A 20,240-nucleotide genomic window follows, 5' to 3' on the forward strand; every position below is an offset into this window, starting at 1 on the left:
CCTCTTTGGTTTACTGGGACTGTACATAGTGACCCTAACTGAATAAGATCTTGGACCCCTGCTAGAATCTGATCTGGAGTCTGATGGTCCTGAGTAGTTACTACAAAATGAGAGGGAGAATTAAACTGTATCTGATAACTCTGGGAGACCACCTGGACTATCCAGGAAATGGGAATCAGAGCGTCCCAGATGGGACCAAAATGTAAAAGTCACCACACACACACACACACACACACACACCTGTCTGGCATAATTGCTTGGATTTATCTTGGTTAGGGTTGGAAATAAAGTTTCTACCCTGACCCCCCCCCCCCCACCTTGTAGGACCAGCGACCTGTCTTCCACTTGCCCCCGTCTGAGATTGGTCTGACCATCTTTGACCACGAAATCACCTGTGACACACCCTCCCAGTGATGTCACACACGTTATGTACGGATTTAGATCAGGATTATGCTTCTCCCACAGGACAAACAGAGATGGAGGCCGATAAAGAGTGTAAAATATTTATTCAAAGCCGATCTATATACAGCAGATATACAGAGAAATGTAACTGAATTACAGACATATACCAGAGGTAGAGCGGAGGCCGGGGGCGAGGAGGAGGGGGTCTCTGCGCAGCGTATAGGCCCGATGTGATGCCCTGGAAGGTCGGACCCTAGAGGGGACAGGTCATCCAGATACAGATGTCAAATCACAATTTATGTAATACGGGGGGGGGGGGGGGGGGGGGTTGGGTTCTGGCAAATGTATAACATTTCCCTTGATGGTAGAAAAAATAAGGAAACCTAGACTAATAATGGGCATCTCCAAAGGCCCCTGCACTGTCAGTAGTATAGTCCTCTTAGTAATAGTCACAAAATGGCTCAATTCACATTGGTGACATGATGGATTTTGCAGATAGAATGGGTTGTGCACTCCTCAGGGGCGTGGCTGTAGTCTGCAAAGGAGCAGCCCCGCCCCCGAAGTATTCCCTATAATCTGGTTGTAGCACATACTAATAATATAGGGCTCTGGATGTAATCACATAGGAAGAAGTGACAACTGTGGCCTCTGGCTCCTTCCACAGGCGAAGGCCCCTGACTCCTCCTCCCACTAAGAGCTTTCAGATTAATGACTGCATCATTCCACAGGTTGGATTAATAAACTGATCCTCAGTGACTCCTTCATAGTCCCCACTTGGTGCTCATAGAAGATACTTGTTCATTTTGCTTGTAACAGAGTTGAGGCTTGAGGCGCGGCGGAGCCTCAGTTCTCATAGCGGATGTTTTTGGCCAGGCAGCTGGAGTCCATCTTGGTGTTGTACATCTCATCGAAAAGCCGGTTCTGCTTGTTGGTGAAGTATTGTTTCCAGTCCCCCACAGTCCCTATGAAGGAAGACAAGATGGTTCATGGTCATCGATCAGGATGAAGAGCAGCTCTGGAGCACAGAGTGCAGCCAGTGACATCTCTGCAGACTAAGTACATGTCCTATATGATTGGGGAGCTTTCTAGTCTGTGCTCACCTTTGCGGAAGATCAGCTTCTTGTTGGAGGTCAGGGCGCAGACGGTGTGCTCCGGGTCCACACTCTCCTTTTCCACATTGTTCTTCATCTCGGAGAACGACGTCTTCTTGCAGATCTCATAGATTTCATTGTCGTTGATGTTGATCCCCAAGAAAGTGCAGATCCTCCTCACTGTCTGGAAGAGATCCTGCGGGAAAGTATTAATCAATATATGGTGTAACTACTGCTCCCAGCATGCCCTGGCTGGCTGAGGGTTGTAGTCCAGCTGTCTGGATGTGGGGAGTACATTGCTTTGTGAGGGGTAGTATGCAGTGTCCCATGAATAATGCAACATAGGGGACTCGCTTCAAACTGCAGGAGGGCGAGGGCACCAATTTTAATGGGGGATGGTAAAACCGCATGGCGTTCAATACACAAAGCTGCAATTTCTGCATCAAAATCCTTGCAGTTTTTTTCTACCTTTTTGTGAACGGTAAAAAACTGATACAACAATAAAAAGAAACTGGATCGGGCAGCAAACGTCACTGGAACTGGAAAGGCGTAGAATGGATGACTGTGGGCTGGAGGGTCTTACCTTCTTCATGGCTTCGTAGTAAAGGAAGAGCGTCCCCATCTCATTGCGGTGTTCTTCCCAGCTAAGAATGTGATCGAACCACGAGCCGCAAACCACTGCAACGCAGAGCATAGATTATTAAAGATTATTACAGGATATAGGTGATCATAGGTTATTACAATGGGGAATAATTCTTAAAGGGATTATTCAGGCTCAGAAAAACATGGCAGCTTTCTTCCACAAACAGCCCCACTCTTGTTCTCAGGTTGGTTGTAATTGTTTGTATCTAAGTTCCATTGAAGTAAATGGAGCTGAACTGTAATACCACATACAACCTGAGGGGAGGGGGGCGGTCTGTTTTTTTTTTTTGTTTTTTTTTAAATCCTGGACAACCCCTTTAATAGATTTAGAGGGCTGGTGTCCAGTCGCTTATATGTGAAGCCTTATCCGTATGTTTTTACCTCTCACTGTGACAAACCCTCAGCTGTAAGAAGTCCAGGGCGGTGATTGGATGTAAGCATATTCCTGACATGGTGAAGTCTGTTACAGGTCATGTTCTCTGTTACAATGTATCAGTCGGCGTTGTGTAAGCGCAGAAGCTTCCATAATAAGAAAGATGCCCGATTGTGATCTCGACCTTTGGGCAGGACGAGGTCGGACGAGATGTGTAAAGAACAGGTGTCCCCGCCGCCGCCAGGATTAAAGGGATTGTTCACAAAAAAAAAATGTTCTTACAAATGAATGGAGAGTGCTGTTTACTTCTATTACAACATCTCCAGTCTTGCAGTACTTATCAGCTGCTGTATGTCCTGCAGGAAGTGCTGTAATCTCTCCAGTCTTCCAGTACTTATCAGCTGCTGTGTGTCCTGCAGGAAGTGGTGTATTCTCTCCAGTCTGACACATTGCTCTCTGCTGCCACCTCTGTCCATGTCAGGAACTGTCCAGAGCAGCAGCCAATCCCCATAGAAAACCTCTCCTGCTCTGGACAGTTCCTGACATGGACAGAGGTGGTAGCAGAGAGCACTGTGTCAGACTGGAGAGAATACACCACTTCCTGCAGGACATACAGCAGCTGAGAAGTGCCGGGAAATGGATATACGTTAATTACAAATCTATACAACTTTCTGGCACCAATTGATTTGAAAGAAAAATATATTGGTTAACAACCTCTTTAACCCTTTATTTCTTATGATCAGGAGGCAGCCGCTAAAGCCGCCGATCTATAATCAATACTAGTGATAATGAGGAGTGCCCCAGGTCAGGAGGCAGCCGCTAAAGCCATCAATCTATAATCAATACTAGTGATAATGAGGAGTGCCCCAGGTCAGGAGGCAGCCGCTAAATCCATCAATCTATAATCAATACTAGTGATAATGAGGAGTGCCCCAGGTCAGGAGGCAGCCGCTAAAGCCATCAATCTATAATCAATACTAGTGATAATGAGGAGTGCCCCAAGTCAGGAGGCAGCCGCTAAAGCCATCAATCTATAATCAATACTAGTGATAATGAGGAGTGCCCCAGGTCAGGAGGCAGCCGCTAAAGCCATCAATCTATAATCAATACTAGTGATAATGAGGGTAGTCACCTTCTCCGCGTAGGAACATATCCAGGTAGGTGGGCCAGCCCTCGATGGTGGGCAGGTTGGGGTTCTCCCTGTAGTAGTGGTATAAAGATACGGCCGTGTCCTTTGGGTTTCGGATGATGTATATCGCCTGCAGGAGGGATGGAGGATACAATGGTTACCACCATGTCCGTACACTGATACATTGTAACAACCCCTCAGCACTATCCCCTCACCTTGCACTTCTTGGCTTTGAAGTCCTGGGGTAACATGTGGTAGCTCAGGTGGGTCGGGATGATCCTCTTATTTGTGATGTTTTCCAGTTCTTCCAGCTTCGAAACATCCCCGAACTCCATGGCCGAGGTGAGCGAGACCTTAGAGGAGTAAAGGTGCTTCACGATCTCAGCCAACCAGTGAGTGCCTGCGGGGAGCAACCAATCCGAGGTGAGCATGGGGGAAGGGGGAGGAGCCTGGTGTCACCCCCGCCTTCCCTCCCTATTGTCACCCCCGCCTTCCCTCCCTATTGTCACCCCCGCCTTCCCTCCCTATTGTCACCCCTGCCTCCCTATTGTCACCCCCGCCTTCCCTCCCTATTGTCACCCCCGCCTTCCCTCCCTATTGTCACCCCCGCCTTCTGCCATACAGTGGCTATTAGGCTGCCAGTAGTCACGGTCGAGCAGCACCCCCTATCTCAGCTTCTGCCAGTAGTAACGGCCGTATGTCAGCTTCTGCCAGTAGTCACGTCCGGGCAGCCACCCGTATCTCAGCTTCTGCCAGTAGTCACGGCCGGGCAGCCCCCCGTATCTCAGCTTCTGCCAGTAGTAACGGCCGGGCAGCCCCCCGTATCTCAGCTTCTGCCAGTAGTCACGGCCGGGCAGCCCCCCGTATCTCAGCTTCTGCCAGTAGTCACGGCCGGGCAGCCCCCCGTATCTCAGCTTCTGCCAGTAGTCACGGCCGGGCAGCCCCCCGTATCTCAGCTTCTGCCAGTAGTAACGGCCGGGCAGCCCCCCGTATCTCAGCTTCTGCCAGTAGTCACGTCCGGGCAGCCACCCGTATCTCAGCTTCTGCCAGTAGTAACGGCCGGGCAGCCCCCCGTATCTCAGCTTCTGCCAGTAGTAACGGCCGGGCAGCCCCCCGTATCTCAGCTTCTGCCAGTAGTCACGGCCGGGCAGCCCCCCGTATCTCAGCTTCTGCCAGTAGTCACGGCCGGGCAGCCCCCCGTATCTCAGCTTCTGCCAGTAGTAACGGCCGTACAGCCCCCCTTATCTCAGCTTCTGCCAGTAGTAACGGCCGGGCAGCCCCCCGTATCTCAGCTTCTGCCAGTAGTCACGGCCGGGCAGCCCCCCGTATCTCAGCTTCTGCCAGTAGTAACGGCCGGGCAGCCCCCCATATCTCAGCTTCTGCCAGTAGTAACGGTCAGGGTGATCGGCTTTAGTGACAGAAAAATGAGATGTAAAATTGGTAAATACCGGATTTTGGGTAAGAAACTAGAAGGAGGTCGTCGTCGCGGGCCTGGAATCCCTCCAAGGATCGGAGCAGCTCTGGCGAGGAGCGGGTGCTGAAGGGGACGCCATTAAAGATGTGGATGAGGTCGGCCTGGAGAGACATGGTGGGGACTGGTCGGATGCCCTGTGGGATGAAGTGGTGGCCGAGCCGCTGGGTCTATATAGCGGACACCCCCCCCCCCCCCCCCTGCGCTCCACGCCTTGTCGCTAATTGACAATAAGATATCAGGGAATAGTTCTAGATAAGTTATCAGGGAATTTATGGCCGGGTGAATGGGCTGCGGTGACTCGCTACATTCTATCACCTTATTGCGGAACATTCATGGAACAGGTGGGACCTTTACCGTAAACCCGCTGACACAATCCCAGGACGTTATCAGGACTAATGACGGCCACGATCAATGTCGCAAGGACAGAAATCAATTCATTATATAATAAGAAGCCAATAATCAGGTTATTATGGAGAGGACTGTGTCACGCTGACTGCTGGGAAGAGGAATCACATGGTGCAGGGGTGGTCTCACTATACACGTCCATATAATCCCCCCCCTCACTATACACGTCCATATAATCCCCCCCCTCCTCACTATACACCTCCATATAATCCCCCTCCTCATTATACACGTCCATATAATCCCCCTCCTCACTATACACGTCCATATAATCCCTCTCCTCACTATACACGTCCATATAATCCCCCCCCTCACTATACACGTCCATATAATCCCCCCCCTCACTATACACGTCCATATTATCCCCCTCCTCACTATACACGTCCATATAATCCCCCCCCTCACTATACACGTCCATATAATCCCCCCCCTCACTATACACGTCCATATAATCCCGCTCCTCACTATACACGTCCATATAATCCCCCCCCTCACTATACACGTCCATATAATCCCCCCCCTCACTATACACGTCCATATAATCCCCCCCCTCACTATACACGTCCATATAATCCCCCCCCTCACTATACACGTCCATATAATCCCCCCTCCTCACTATACACGTCCATATAATCCCCCCCCTCACTATACACGTCCATATAATCCCCCCCCTCACTATACACGTCCATATAATCCCCCTCCTCACTATACACGTCCATATAATCCCGCTCCCTCACTATACACGTCCATATAATCCCCCCTCCTCACTATACACGTCCATATAATCCCCCTCCTCCTCACTATACACGTCCATATAATCCCCCTCCTCACTATACACGTCCATATAATCCCCCTCCTCACTATACACGTCCATATAATCCCCCCCCTCACTATACACGTCCATATAATCCCCCCCCCTCCTCACTATACACGTCCATATAATCCCCCCCCTCACTATACACGTCCATATAATCCCCCCCCTCACTATACACGTCCATATAATCCCCCCCCCTCACTATACACGTCCATATAATCCCCCCCCTCACTATACACATCCATATAATCCCCCTCCTCACTATACACGTCCATATAATCCCCCCCCTCACTATACACATCCATATAATCCCCCCCCTCACTATACACGTCCATATAATCCCCCCCCTCCTCACTATACACGTCCATATAATCCCCCCCCTCACTATACACGTCCATATAATCCCCCTCCTCATTATACACGTCCATATAATCCCCCCCCCTCACTATACACGTCCATATAATCCCCCCCCCTCACTATACACGTCCATATAATCCCCCCCCTCACTATACACATCCATATAATCCCCCTCCTCACTATACACGTCCATATAATCCCCCCCCTCACTATACACATCCATATAATCCCCCTCCTCACTATACACGTCCATATAATCCCCCCCCCTCACTATACACGTCCATATAATCCCCCCCCTCACTATACACGTCCATATAATCCCCCCCCCTCACTATACACGTCCATATAATCCCCCTCCTCACTATACACGTCCATATAATCCCCCCCCCCTCACTATACACGTCCATATAATCCCCCTCCTCACTATACACGTCCATATAATCCCCCCCCTCACTATACACGTCCATATAATCCCCCTCCTCACTATACACGTCCATATAATCCCCCCCCTCACTATACACGTCCATATAATCCCCCCCTCACTATACACGTCCCATATAATCCCCCCCCTCACTATACACGTCCATATAATCCCCCCCCTCACTATACACGTCCATATAATCCCCCTCCTCACTATACACGTCCATATAATCCCCCTCCTCACTATACACGTCCATATAATCCCCCTCACTATACACGTCCATATAATCCCCCACCTCACTATACACGTCCATATAATCCCCCTCCTCACTATACACGTCCATATAATCCCCCCCTCACTATACACGTCCATATAATCCCCCTCCTCCACTATAACGTCCATATAATCCCCCTCCTTCACTATACACGTCCATATAATCCCCCCTCCTCACTATACACGTCCATATAATCCCCCTCCTCACTATACACGTCCATATAATCCCCCCCTCACTATACACGTCCATTATAATCCCCCTCCTCACTATACACGTCCATATAATCCCCCTCCTCACTATACACGTCCATATAATCCCCCTCCTCACTATACACGTCCATATAATCCCCCTCCTCACTATACACGTCCATATAATCCCCCCTCCTCACTATACACGTCCATATAATCCCCCCCCTCACTATACACGTCCATATAATCCCCCTCCTCACTATACACGTCCATATAATCCCCCCCTCACTATACACGTCCATATAATCCCCCCCCTCACTATACACGTCCATATAATCCCCCCCCTCACTATACACGTCCATATAATCCCCCCTCCTCACTATACACGTCCATATAATCCCCCCCTCACTATACAACGTCCATATAATCCCCCTCCTCACTATACACGTCCATATAATCCCCCTCCTCACTATACACGTCCATATAATCCCCCTCCTCACTATACACGTCCATATAATCCCCCCCTCCTCACTATACACGTCCATATAATCCCCCTCCTCACTATACACGTCCATATAATCCCCCCCCTCCTCACTATACACGTCCATATAATCCCCCCCCTCACTATACACGTCCATATAATCCCCCTCCTCACTATACACGTCCATATAATCCCCCCCTCACTATACACGTCCATATAATCCCCCTCCTCACTATACAACGTCCATATAATCCCCCCTCCTCACTATACACAGTCCATATAATCCCCCTCCTCACTATCAACGTCCATATAATCCCCCCTCCTCACTATACACGTCCATATAATCCCCCCTCCTCACTATACACGTCCATATAATCCCCCTCCTCACTATACACGTCCCATATAATCCCCCTCCTCACTATACACGTCCATATAATCCCCCTCCTCACTATACACGTCCATATAATCCCCCTCCTCACTATACACGTCCATATAATCCCCCCTCCTCACTATACACGTCCATATAATCCCCCCTCCTCACTATACACACTCCATATAATCCCCCTCCTCACTATACACGTCCATATAATCCCCCCCCCTCACTATACACGTCCATATAATCCCCCCCCTCACTATACACGTCCATATAATCCCCCCCCTCACTATACACGTCCATATAATCCCCCCTCCTCACTATACACGTCCATATAATCCCCCCTCCTCACTATACACGTCCATATAATCCCCCCCTCACTATACACGTCCATATAATCCCCCCCCTCACTATACACGTCCATATAATCCCCCTCCTCACTATACACGTCCATATAATCCCCCCTCACTATACACGTCCATATAATCCCCCTCCTCACTATACACGTCCATATAATCCCCCTCCTCACTATACACGTCCATATAATCCCCCTCCTCACTATACACGTCCATATAATCCCCCCCTCACCATATCACTATACACGTCCATATAATCCCCCTCTCACCATATCACTATACACGTCCATATAATCCCCCCTCCTCACTATACACGTCCATATAATCCCCCCTCCTCACTATACACGTCCATATAATCCCCCCTCCTCACTATACACGTCCATATAATCCCCCTCCTCACTATACACGTCCATATAATCCCCCCCCTCACTATACACGTCCATATAATCCCCCCCCTCACTATACACGTCCATATAATCCCCCCCCTCACTATACACGTCCATATAATCCCCCCCCTCACTATACACGTCCATATAATCCCCCTCCTCACTATACACGTCCATATAATCCCCCCCCTCACTATACACGTCCATATAATCCCCCCTCCTCACTATACACGTCCATATAATCCCCCCCCTCACTATACACGTCCATATAATCCCCCTCCTCACTATACACGTCCATATAATCCCCCCCCCCTCCTCACTATACACGTCCATATAATCCCCCCCCTCCTCACTATACACGTCCATATAATCCCCCCCCCCTCACTATACACGTCCATATAATCCCCCCTCCTCACTATACACGTCCATATAATCCCCCCCCTCCTCACTATACACGTCCATATAATCCCCCCCCTCCTCACTATACACGTCCATATAATCCCCCCTCCTCACTATACACGTCCATATAATCCCCCCCCCCTCACTATACACGTCCATATAATCCCCCTCCTCACTATACACGTCCATATAATCCCCCCCCCCCTCCTCACTATACACGTCCATATAATCCCCCCCCCTCCTCACTATACACGTCCATATAATCCTCCTCCTCACTATACACGTCCATATAATCCCCCTCCTCACTATACACGTCCATATAATCCCCCCCCTCACTATACACGTCCATATAATCCCCCCTTCTCACCATCTCACTATACACGTCCATATAATCCCCCTCCTCACTATACACGTCCATATAATCCCCCTCCTCACTATACACGTCCATATAATCCCCCCTTCTCACCATCTCACTATACACGTCCATATAATCCCCCTCCTCCTCACTATACACGTCCATATAATCCCCCCTCCTCACTATACACGTCCATATAATCCCCCTCCTCACTATACACGTCCATATAATCCCCCTCCTCACTATACACGTCCATATAATCCCCCCTCCTCACTATACACGTCCATATAATCCCCCTCCTCACTATACACGTCCATATAATCCCCCTCCTCACTATACACGTCCATATAATCCCCCTCCTCACTATACACGTCCATATAATCCCCCTCCTCACTATACACGTCCATATAATCCCCCTCCTCACTATACACGTCCATATAATCCCCCCCCTCACTATACACATCCATATAATCCTCCTCACTATACACGTCCATATAATCCCCCTCCTCACTATACACGTCCATATAATCCCCCTCCTCACTATACACGTCCATATAATCCCCCCTCCTCACTATACACGTCCATATAATCCCCCTCCTCACTATACACGTCCATATAATCCCCCTCCTCACTATACACGTCCATATAATCCCCCCTCCTCACTATACACGTCCATATAATCCCCCCTCCTCACTATACACGTCCATATAATCCCCCCTCCTCACTATACACGTCCATATAATCCCCCCCCTCCTCACTATACACGTCCATATAATCCCCCCCTCCTCACTATACACGTCCATATAATCCCCCCTCCTCACTATACATGTCCATATAATCCCCCTCCTCACTATACACGTCCATATAATCCCCCCCCTCACTATACACGTCCATATAATCCCCCTCCTCACTATACACGTCCATATAATCCCCCTCCTCATTATACACGTCCATATAATCCCCCTCCTCACCATATCACTATACACGTCCATATAATCCCCCTCCTCACCATATCACTATACACATCCATATAATCCCCCTCCTCACTATACACGTCCATATAATCCTCCTCCTCACTATACACGTCCATATAATCCCCCCTCCTCATTATACACGTCCATATAATCCCGCTCCTCACTATACACGTCCATATAATCCCCCTCCTCACTATACACGTCCATATAATCCCCCCTCCTCACTATACACGTCCATATAATCCCCCTCCTCACTATACACGTCCATATAATCCCCCTCCTCACTATACACGTCCATATAATCCCCCCTCCTCACTATACACGTCCATATAATCCCCCTTCTCACCATATCACTATACACGTCCATATAATCCCCCTCCTCACTATACACGTCCATATAATCCCCCCTTCTCACCATCTTACTATACACGTCCATATAATCCCCCTCCTCACTATACACGTCCATATAATCCCCCTCCTCACTATACACGTCCATATAATCCCCCTCCTCACTATACACGTCCATATAATCCCCCTCCTCACTATACACGTCCATATAATCCCCCTCCTCACTATACACGTGCATATAATCCCCCTCCTCACTATACACGTGCATATAATCCCCCTCCTCACTATACACGTCCATATAATCCTCCTCCTCACTATACACGTCCATATAATCCCCCTCCTCACTATACACGTCCATATAATCCCCCTCCTCACTATACACGTGCATATAATCCCCCTCCTCACTATACACGTCCATATAATCCCCCTCTTCACTATACACGTCCATATAATCCCCCTCCTCACTATACACGTCCATATAATCCCCCTCCTCACTATACACGTCCATATAATCCTCCTCCTCACTATACACGTCCATATAATCCCCCTCCTCACTATACACGTCCATATAATCCCCCTCCTCATTATACACGTCCATATAATCCCCCCCCTCACTATACACGTCCATATAATCCCCCTCCTCACTATACACGTCCATATAATCCCCCCCCTCACTATACACGTCCATATAATCCCCCTCCTCACTATACAAGTCCATATAATCCCCCCCCTCCTCACTATACACGTCCATATAATCCCCCTCCTCACTATACACGTCCATATAATCCCCCCTCCTCACTATACACGTCCATATAATCCCCCCTCCTCACTATACACGTCCATATAATCCCCCTCCTCACTATACACGTCCATATAATCCCCCTCCTCACTATACACGTCCATATAATCCCCCTCCTCACTATACACGTCCATATAATCCCCCTCCTCATTATACACGTCCATATAATCCCCCTCCTCACTATACACGTCCATATAATCCCCCTCCTCACTATACAAGTCCATATAATCCCCCTCCTCACTATACACGTCCATATAATCCCCCTCCTCCTCACTATACACGTCCATATTATCCCCCTCCTCACTATACACGTCCATATAATCCCCCTCCTCACCATATCACTATACACGTCCATATAATCCCCCTCCTCACCATATCACTATACACGTCCATATAATCCCCCTCCTCACTATACACGTCCATATAATCCCCCTCCTCCTCACTATACACGTCCATATAATCCCCCTCCTCCCTATACACGTCCATATAATCCCCCTCCTCACTATACACGTCCATATAATCCTCCTCCTCACTATACACGTCCATATAATCCTCCTCCTCACTATACACGTCCATATCATCCCCCTCCTCACCATATCACTATACACGTCCATATAATCCCCCTCCTCACTATACACGTCCATATAATCCCCCTCCTCCTCACTATACACGTCCATATAATCCCCCTCCTCCCTATACACGTCCATATAATCCCCCTCCTCACCATATCACTATACACGTCCATATAATCCCCCTCCTCCCTATACACGTCCATATAATCCCCCTCCTCACTATACACGTCCATATAATCCCCCTCCTCACCATATCACTATACACGTCCATAGAATCCCCTCCTTACCTTATCACTGTATACAGGACCTTATCAGGACTAATGACACCCGGTATCAATGATCACAAGGACAGAAATCAATGCATTATATAATAAACCAATAATCAGGTTACTATGGAGAGAACTCCTGCTGTGTCACGCTGACTGCTGGGGTCACGTCTGCAGAATCCAGGAACGGGAATCACATGGTGCCGGGGTGGTCTCACTATACACGTCCATATAATCCCCCCTCCTCACTATACACGTCCATATAATCCCCCTCCTCACTATACACGTCCATATAATCCCCCCTCCTCACTATACACGTCCATATAATCCCCCCTCCTCACTATACACGTCCATATAATCCCCCTCCTCACTATACACGTCCATATAATCCCCCCTCCTCACTATACACGTCCATATAATCCCCCTCCTCCTCACTATACACGTCCATATAATCCCCCCCCTCACTATACACGTCCATATAATCCCCCCCCCTCACTATACACGTCCATATAATCCCCCCCCTCACTATACACGTCCATATAATCCCCCTCCTCACTATACACGTCCATATAATCCCCCTCCTCACTATACACGTCCATATAATCCCCCTCCTCACTATACACGTCCATATAATCCCCCTCCTCCTCACTATACACGTCCATATAATCCCCCTCCTCACTATACACGTCCATATAATCCCCCCTCCTCACCATCTCACTGTATACTGGACCGGGGGAACCGTGTACTATACACCATGTAACTGCAATACACTGCCTCACTGGGACCGGACACTGTTTCACTGGGGATCGGACACCAGGCACTGCGTCACTGGAGACTGGGGACCAGGCACTGGGAACTGGGGACCGGACACTGTTTCACTGGGGACTGAAGACTGCGTCACTGGGGACCGGGCACTGCATCACTGGGGACCGGACACTGCATCACTGGGGACCGGACACTGCATCACTGGGGACCGGGCACTGCATCACTGGGGACCGGGCACTGCATCACTGGGGATCGGGCACTGTGTCACTGGATACCGCATTACTGGGACCGGACACTGCGTCACTGGGGACCCGACACTGCATCACTGGGGACCGGACACTGCATCACTGGGGACCGGACACTGCATCACTGGGGACCGGACACTGCATCACTGGGGACCGGACACTGCATCACTGGGGACCGGCACTGCATCACTGGGGATCGGGCACTGTGTCACTGGATACCGCATTACTGGGACCGGACACTGCGTCACTGGGGACCCGACACTGCATCACTGGGATCGGACACCGCGTCACTGGGGACCGGACACTGCGTCACTGGGATCGGACACCACGTCACTGGGGACCGGACACCGCGTCACTGGGGACCGGACACCGCGTCACTGGGGACCGGACACTGCGTCACTGGGATCGGACACCACGTCACTGGGGACCGGACACCGCGTCACTGGGGACCGGACACCGCGTCACTGGGGACCGGACACTGCGTCACTGGGGACCGGACACTGCGTCACTGGGATCGGACACCACGTCACTGGGGACCGGACACCGCGTCACTGGGGACCGGACACTGCGTCACTGGGATCGGACACCACGTCACTGGGGACCGGACACCGCGTCACTGGGGACCGGACACCGCGTCACTGGGGACCGCACACCGCGTCACTGGGGACCTGTCACTGGGGACCGGACACCGCGTCACTGGGGACCGCACACCGCGTCACTGGGGACCTGTCACTGGGGACCGCACACCGCGTCACTGGGGACCTGTCACTGGGGACCGGACACCGCGTCACTGGGGACCAGACACTGCGTCACTGGGGACCTGTCACTGGGGACTGGACACCGCGTCACTGGGGACCGGACACTGCATCACTGGGGACCTGTCACTGGGGACCGGACACTGCGTCACTGGGGACCAGACACTGCGTCACTGGAGACCGGACGCTGCGTCACTGGGGACCGGATGCTGTGTCACTGGGGACCGGACACTGCATCACTGGGGACCTGTCACTGGGGACCGGACACTGCATCACTGGGGACATGTCACTGGGGACCGGACACCGCGTCACTGGGGACCTGTCACTGGGGACCGGACACTGCGTCACTGGGGACCGGACACTGCGTCACTGGGGACCGGACACTGCGTCACTGGGACCGGACACCGGTCACTAAGGACAGGGAACTGACTGGATCAATAGGGACTGGATACTGCGTCAGCACAGGACGTTATCAGGACTAATGACACCCGGGATCAATGATCACAAGGACAGAAATCAATACATTATATAATAATAAACCAATAATCAGGTTACTATGGAGAGAACTCCTGCTGTGTCACGCTGACTGCTGGGGTCACGTCTGCAGAATCCAGGAACGGGAATATAATCCCCCCTCCTCACCATCTCACTGTATACAGGACCGGGGGAACCGTATACTATACACCATGTACTGCAATACACTGCATCACTGGTCACTAGGGACTGGACGCTGCATCACTGGTCACTAGGGACTGGACGCTGCATCACTGGTCACTAGGGACTGGACGCTGCATCACTGGTCACTAGGGACTGGACGCTGCATCACTGGTCACTAGGGACTGGACGCTGCATCACTGGTCACTAGGGACTGGACGCTGCATCACTGGTCACTAGGGACTGGACGCTGCATCACTGGTCACTAGGGACTGGACGCTGCATCACTGGTCACTAGGGACTGGACGCTGCATCACTGGTCACTAGGGACTGGACGCTGCATCACTGGTCACTAGGGACTGGACGCTGCATCACTGGTCACTAGGGACTGGACGCTGCATCACTGGTCACTAGGGACTGGACGCTGCATCACTGGTCACTAGGGACTGGACGCTGCATCACTGGTCACTAGGGACTGGACGCTGCATCACTGGTCACTAGGGACTGGACGCTGCATCACTGGTCACTAGGGACTGGACGCTGCATCACTGGTCACTAGGGACTGGACGCTGCATCACTGGTCACTAGGGACTGGACGCTGCATCACTGGTCACTAGGGACTGGACGCTGCATCACTGGTCACTAGGGACTGGACGCTGCATCACTGGTCACTAGTTTTGGGGACTGGACGCTGCATCACTGTAGTATAAGGACCTGAGCAGGCGGACACACATTAGATGCTTGTGTATGAGCATAGTCCCTATTATCCTGCCCTCTCACCCAGCTGGTCGGCTAGAGTTGGCACATATGTTGGCACACCATCCTGCCACCATATACCATCATCCTAATGTGCTGCTCGGTGTGAACACGTCCTTACAGGAGAGACCTGAGCCATGATAGAATATTGCTCTGATACTTCCCTGGACTCTAATAATCATTATAAGCTATAAAGTTATAATCAAACAATAGAGCCGACTTCTGGGGGTGATGGCAGCCGCCCAGCTGGCAGCTCCTACTGACCCAGAATTTGCATCTGGCCAAACGCTGTGACCGAATTTCATCAGATGGGGAAAGGTAATGACGGAAGTATGAGGGTTATTATACCGTAATATGAGGGTTATTACACCGCAATGCTATGTCCACAATACACAGGATGTAAGTGTGCAGAGAAGCTGAAGGGACTGGGGGAGGGGAGCTCAGCGGGCACCAGGGGCATTGGATTACTATGGACTGGGTCATCAGGGACCGGACACTGCAACACTTGGTCACTAGGGACTGGAAACTGCATCACTGGTGTGGTGTCCCACTAGGGGTGTTACAGTTATATACACCTTTTGCAAAAGTCTGTACTTTTTGTATTCTTATTGTGGTAAAAGTAGTACTGAAAGTTCTCCACTAGATGTCGCTATATTATGTATGTGTATATGGAAGCTGCACAGCTGAAGGATCGCAAAGGGTTATTATGTTTGTGTGTCACCAGAATCTGTGAACCAGTAGGATTTCTGCTTTCTTCTCTCCTATCACCTCTCCTCTTTCTTCTTCTCTTGCACTCTTTCACCCAATCGCAGCGCACTATACTTGCTGTAGAGGAAGTTAGTCACATGATTGGAGGAGCATAGAGTCTTTTGTTCTGGACATTGTGGATGAAGGACACAAGCCAGATCGCTCTCCACAGTGGTCCTATCTGGGCCCTGGCCCTCTGCCAGGTCCCCGTACCCAAGTCAGTCTTAGTCAGTAGCCGGCATGGGAAGGACACAAGACAGCAGACTACTACCAACTTCTTTACTAGTTATGCTGGGGTGACGCCGCCGGAGAGTATAGGCTCCGGGTTGCCACTTGCTAGATATTATGGTCACAGTCATGGCACGAAGGTATGTGGCTAGTCCACGGGAACCTGACCAAGCGGGTCCCCAATTCTTCTTTGCCCCTAGTCAAGGCACCAATGACTAGACCAATGCCAGGGTTCTGGAACAACGGAAGTTGTATATTTATTGCAACGACAACACTAGTGATGAGCGGACGTGCTGGTCTGAGCTTGGTACTCGATGGAGTATTAGGGTACTCGATGATACTCGTTACTCGGACGAGCATCTCGCGATACTCGAGAAAATCTCAGTATCCGTTTCCTGTAAGTTTGGCCACTATTTCTCAGCCAATAAACATGCAGGAGACTCTTTGGTACATCCTGCGATCACGTGGGACCCATACATGTCAATAGCAGCGATTGGTTGGCCAGATCAGATGACCCTGCCATATAAAACTGGGTGCTGGCCGGGAAAGAAGGGATTCAGATCCACCACCACCACCACCACCACCAGGCTCCCAGGAACTCTTTTCTGGACCCTTCCCTGAGTCAGAGCAACCGGAGCAGTCGATCTGTCCTGATGCCCAAACTATGCAGCTCAGGCAGTCAGTGGGTGATGAGAGTGGGGACTTGTAAGCGGGGTTGGAAGAGGCGTCTGATGATGACGATGAGACCCGGTTGTCAGACAGTGAAGTTGTTGTCATGGATGTAACTCAAAGTGAGGAGGAGAGTGAGGAGCTGGTGGATGAGGAAGAGGTGACTGACCCGAGCTGGGTGGATAAGCCTAGTGAAGACCGTGCTTCTGAGGGGGAGGCAAGATCACCCACAGGACCAGTTGGAAGAGGAAGAGGGGTGGGCAGAGGGAGAGGCAGGGGCAGAGCGATTAGATCAGCAACTGTTACGCGGAGTCAAACTCCCGTGGCCAGGCCTAGATGTTCCCAAGTCTGGAGGTTTTTTAAAGAAACTGTGGATGACCGACGGACTGTAGTGTGCAATGTGTGCCACGCCAGGATCAGCAGGGGAGCCACCACTACCAGCCTAACCACTACCAGCATGCACAGGCATATGAGTGCTAAACACCCCACTCAGTGGAACCAAGGCCGTTCAGTGACTGCAAGTCGCACCCCTGCTCCTTCCCCTGTGTCAGGTGCTGGCTCTGTCAGTCCCCCCACCCAGGCCCTAAGCACGAGCGCCTCCCGTCCTACTTGCACCCCTTCACCTCCATTATGCTCCAGACCCTCCAGCAAGGTGTCCAAGCGCAGCGTTCAACTGTCCCTTGCCTCCATGTTGGCTACTGCTGGGCTTTAACTGGCATCCATGTTGACTACTGCTGTGCCTGCCCTTGCCTCCATGTTGGCTACTGCTGGGCCTTAACTGGCATCTATGTTGACTACTACTGTGCCTGCCCTTGCCTCCATGTTGGCTACTGCTGGGCCTTAACTGGCATCCATGTTGACTACTGCTGGGCTTTAACTGGCATCCATGTTGACTACTGCTGGGCTTTAACTGGCATCCATGTTGACTACTGCTGGGCCTTTACTTGCCTCCATGTTGACTACTGCTGGGCCTTTACTGGCATCTATGTTGACTACTGCTGGGCCTTAACTGGCATCCATGTTGACTACTGCTGACTACTGCTGTGCCTGCCCTTGCCTCCATGTTGGCTACTGCTGGGCCTTAACTGGCATCCATGTTGACTACTGCTGTGCCTGCCCTTGCCTTCATGTTGACTACTGCTTGGCCTTCACTGGCATCCATGTTGGCTACTGCTGCTCCCGGGAGTTCTCTGCCATGCAGTGTCTGGCCTAGTTTTGGGGAGCCTCACTTGCTTCCTCACTCACTTTTAATGGTTTTCTGTGTGCTCAATGCCATGCTGTGTCTGGCCTAATTTTTGGGAGGCTCACTTGCTTCCTCACTCACTTTTAATGGTTCTCTGTGTGCTCAATGCCATGCTGTGTCTGGCCTAATTTTTGGGAGGCTCACTTGCTTCCTCACTCACTTTTAATGGTTCTCTTTGTGCTCAATGCCATGCTGTGTCTGGTATAATTTTTGGAAGGCTGACTGGCTACCGCTTCTACCTTGCTCACTCTGTCCTCACCGCCATGCTGTGTCAGGCTAAATTTTGGGGTGTTTCATCATATGCTACCTCTGTTTTAATGGTTCCCTGTGTTCTCACTGCTATGCTGTGTCAGGCTGACTTTTTGGGTGGTCCCTATGCCTACCTCTGTTTTAACCAGGCTGATGCACAGAATTAGGCATAATGGTGCCATTAGGCAGCCTCAGAGGCATCCATACATGCTGCCCCTGCTGTTTCCTGTCCATTTCCGTGGTGTTTTCATCAATTTCTGAGGTTGACAGGTTTTCACACGACCTTCTCTCTACCGAACTTGAGTCTCCTGCAAAAAAGCTCGAGTCTCCCATTGACTTCAATGGGGTTCGTTACTCGAAATGAGCACTCGAGTATCGGGAAATACTCGTCTTGAGTAATAAACACCTGAGCATTTTAGTTCTCGCTCATCACTAGACAACACCAATAGCAACAGTCTCTGGATGCAACCAGGAATAGTCAACTTGATAATAGGTAGAACGGATAATAACTGAGGTGATGGGTGGTGTTGCAATTTAGCTAGGAAGGATCTTGGTTGAGGATGGGAGTAGTAGTTCCCTTGAGATAGTGATGCTGGGTGGCAATGATGAGGAGAATACTTGCAGTTAGCGATGAGGAGAATATGGAGACTTTAGAAGATGAACCCAGATCTCTGAATATACAGGAATCTTGGAGAATACGCCAGGTCTGGACTGGAGCGGAATGAGTTTGGAGATATCTGACAGAGGAGCACAGAGAGCACGACCTTCTCCTGGAAGACTAGGGAGGAATCACCTTCTCTCCTGAGAGCAGAGAGGAAACTGAAACTAACGCCAGCCAAAAGCTCGATGGCTATTGGAGTCACTATGGCAGCCGGGGAAAGTCACGTGACACTAGGCCTTTTGTATCACCACACCATGTGACCAACATATGAACAAAACAATATACATAGCAGAATAATGACAATATAAGACATAGTACCAGACTTGAATACTGGGGGTACATAAAATAAACCTTTGCAGTGGCCACTAAACTTTCCAGCACCATACCAAGTA

The 20,240-nt window shown here is 50.5% G+C and overlaps 1 protein-coding gene across 2 annotated transcripts; it reads right to left on the reverse strand.

The window, feature by feature from the left end:
- Positions 1-723: 723 nt before the first annotated feature.
- Positions 724-18,342, reverse strand: LOC138771541 (sulfotransferase 6B1-like). 2 transcript variants are annotated; one of them, XM_069951361.1, is made up of 7 exons: positions 18,319-18,342; positions 5,086-5,212; positions 3,853-4,037; positions 3,641-3,767; positions 2,077-2,171; positions 1,503-1,689; positions 724-1,364 (listed from the first exon to the last, which is right to left on the reverse strand). In XM_069951361.1, the coding sequence occupies exons 1-7, from the start codon at positions 18,322-18,324 to the stop codon at positions 1,246-1,248; spliced, it is 846 nt and encodes a 281-aa protein (XP_069807462.1). In that variant the 5' UTR covers positions 18,325-18,342; the 3' UTR covers positions 724-1,245. The 2 variants fall into 2 exon arrangements, with proteins under 2 accessions (XP_069807462.1, XP_069807452.1); XM_069951351.1 differs by lacking the exon at positions 18,319-18,342 and having other exon boundaries at positions 5,086-5,258.
- Positions 18,343-20,240: the final 1,898 nt, after the last annotated feature.

Source organism: Dendropsophus ebraccatus, chromosome 1, assembly GCF_027789765.1.
Source record: "Dendropsophus ebraccatus isolate aDenEbr1 chromosome 1, aDenEbr1.pat, whole genome shotgun sequence".
Classification (NCBI taxonomy): domain Eukaryota; kingdom Metazoa; phylum Chordata; class Amphibia; order Anura; family Hylidae; genus Dendropsophus; species Dendropsophus ebraccatus.

Coding starts and splice junctions, on each gene's coding strand:
- LOC138771541 (XM_069951351.1), bottom strand. CDS start 5,224: ATGTCTCTCCAGGCCGACCTCATCCACATCTTTAATGGCGTCCCCTTC. Junction 3,768..3,852: donor TCAAAGCCAAGAAGTGCAAG/GTGAGGGGATAG, acceptor TCCCTCCTGCAG/GCGATATACATCATCCGAAA. Junction 2,172..3,640: donor TATGTTCCTACGCGGAGAAG/GTGACTACCCTC, acceptor TCTGCGTTGCAG/TGGTTTGCGGCTCGTGGTTC.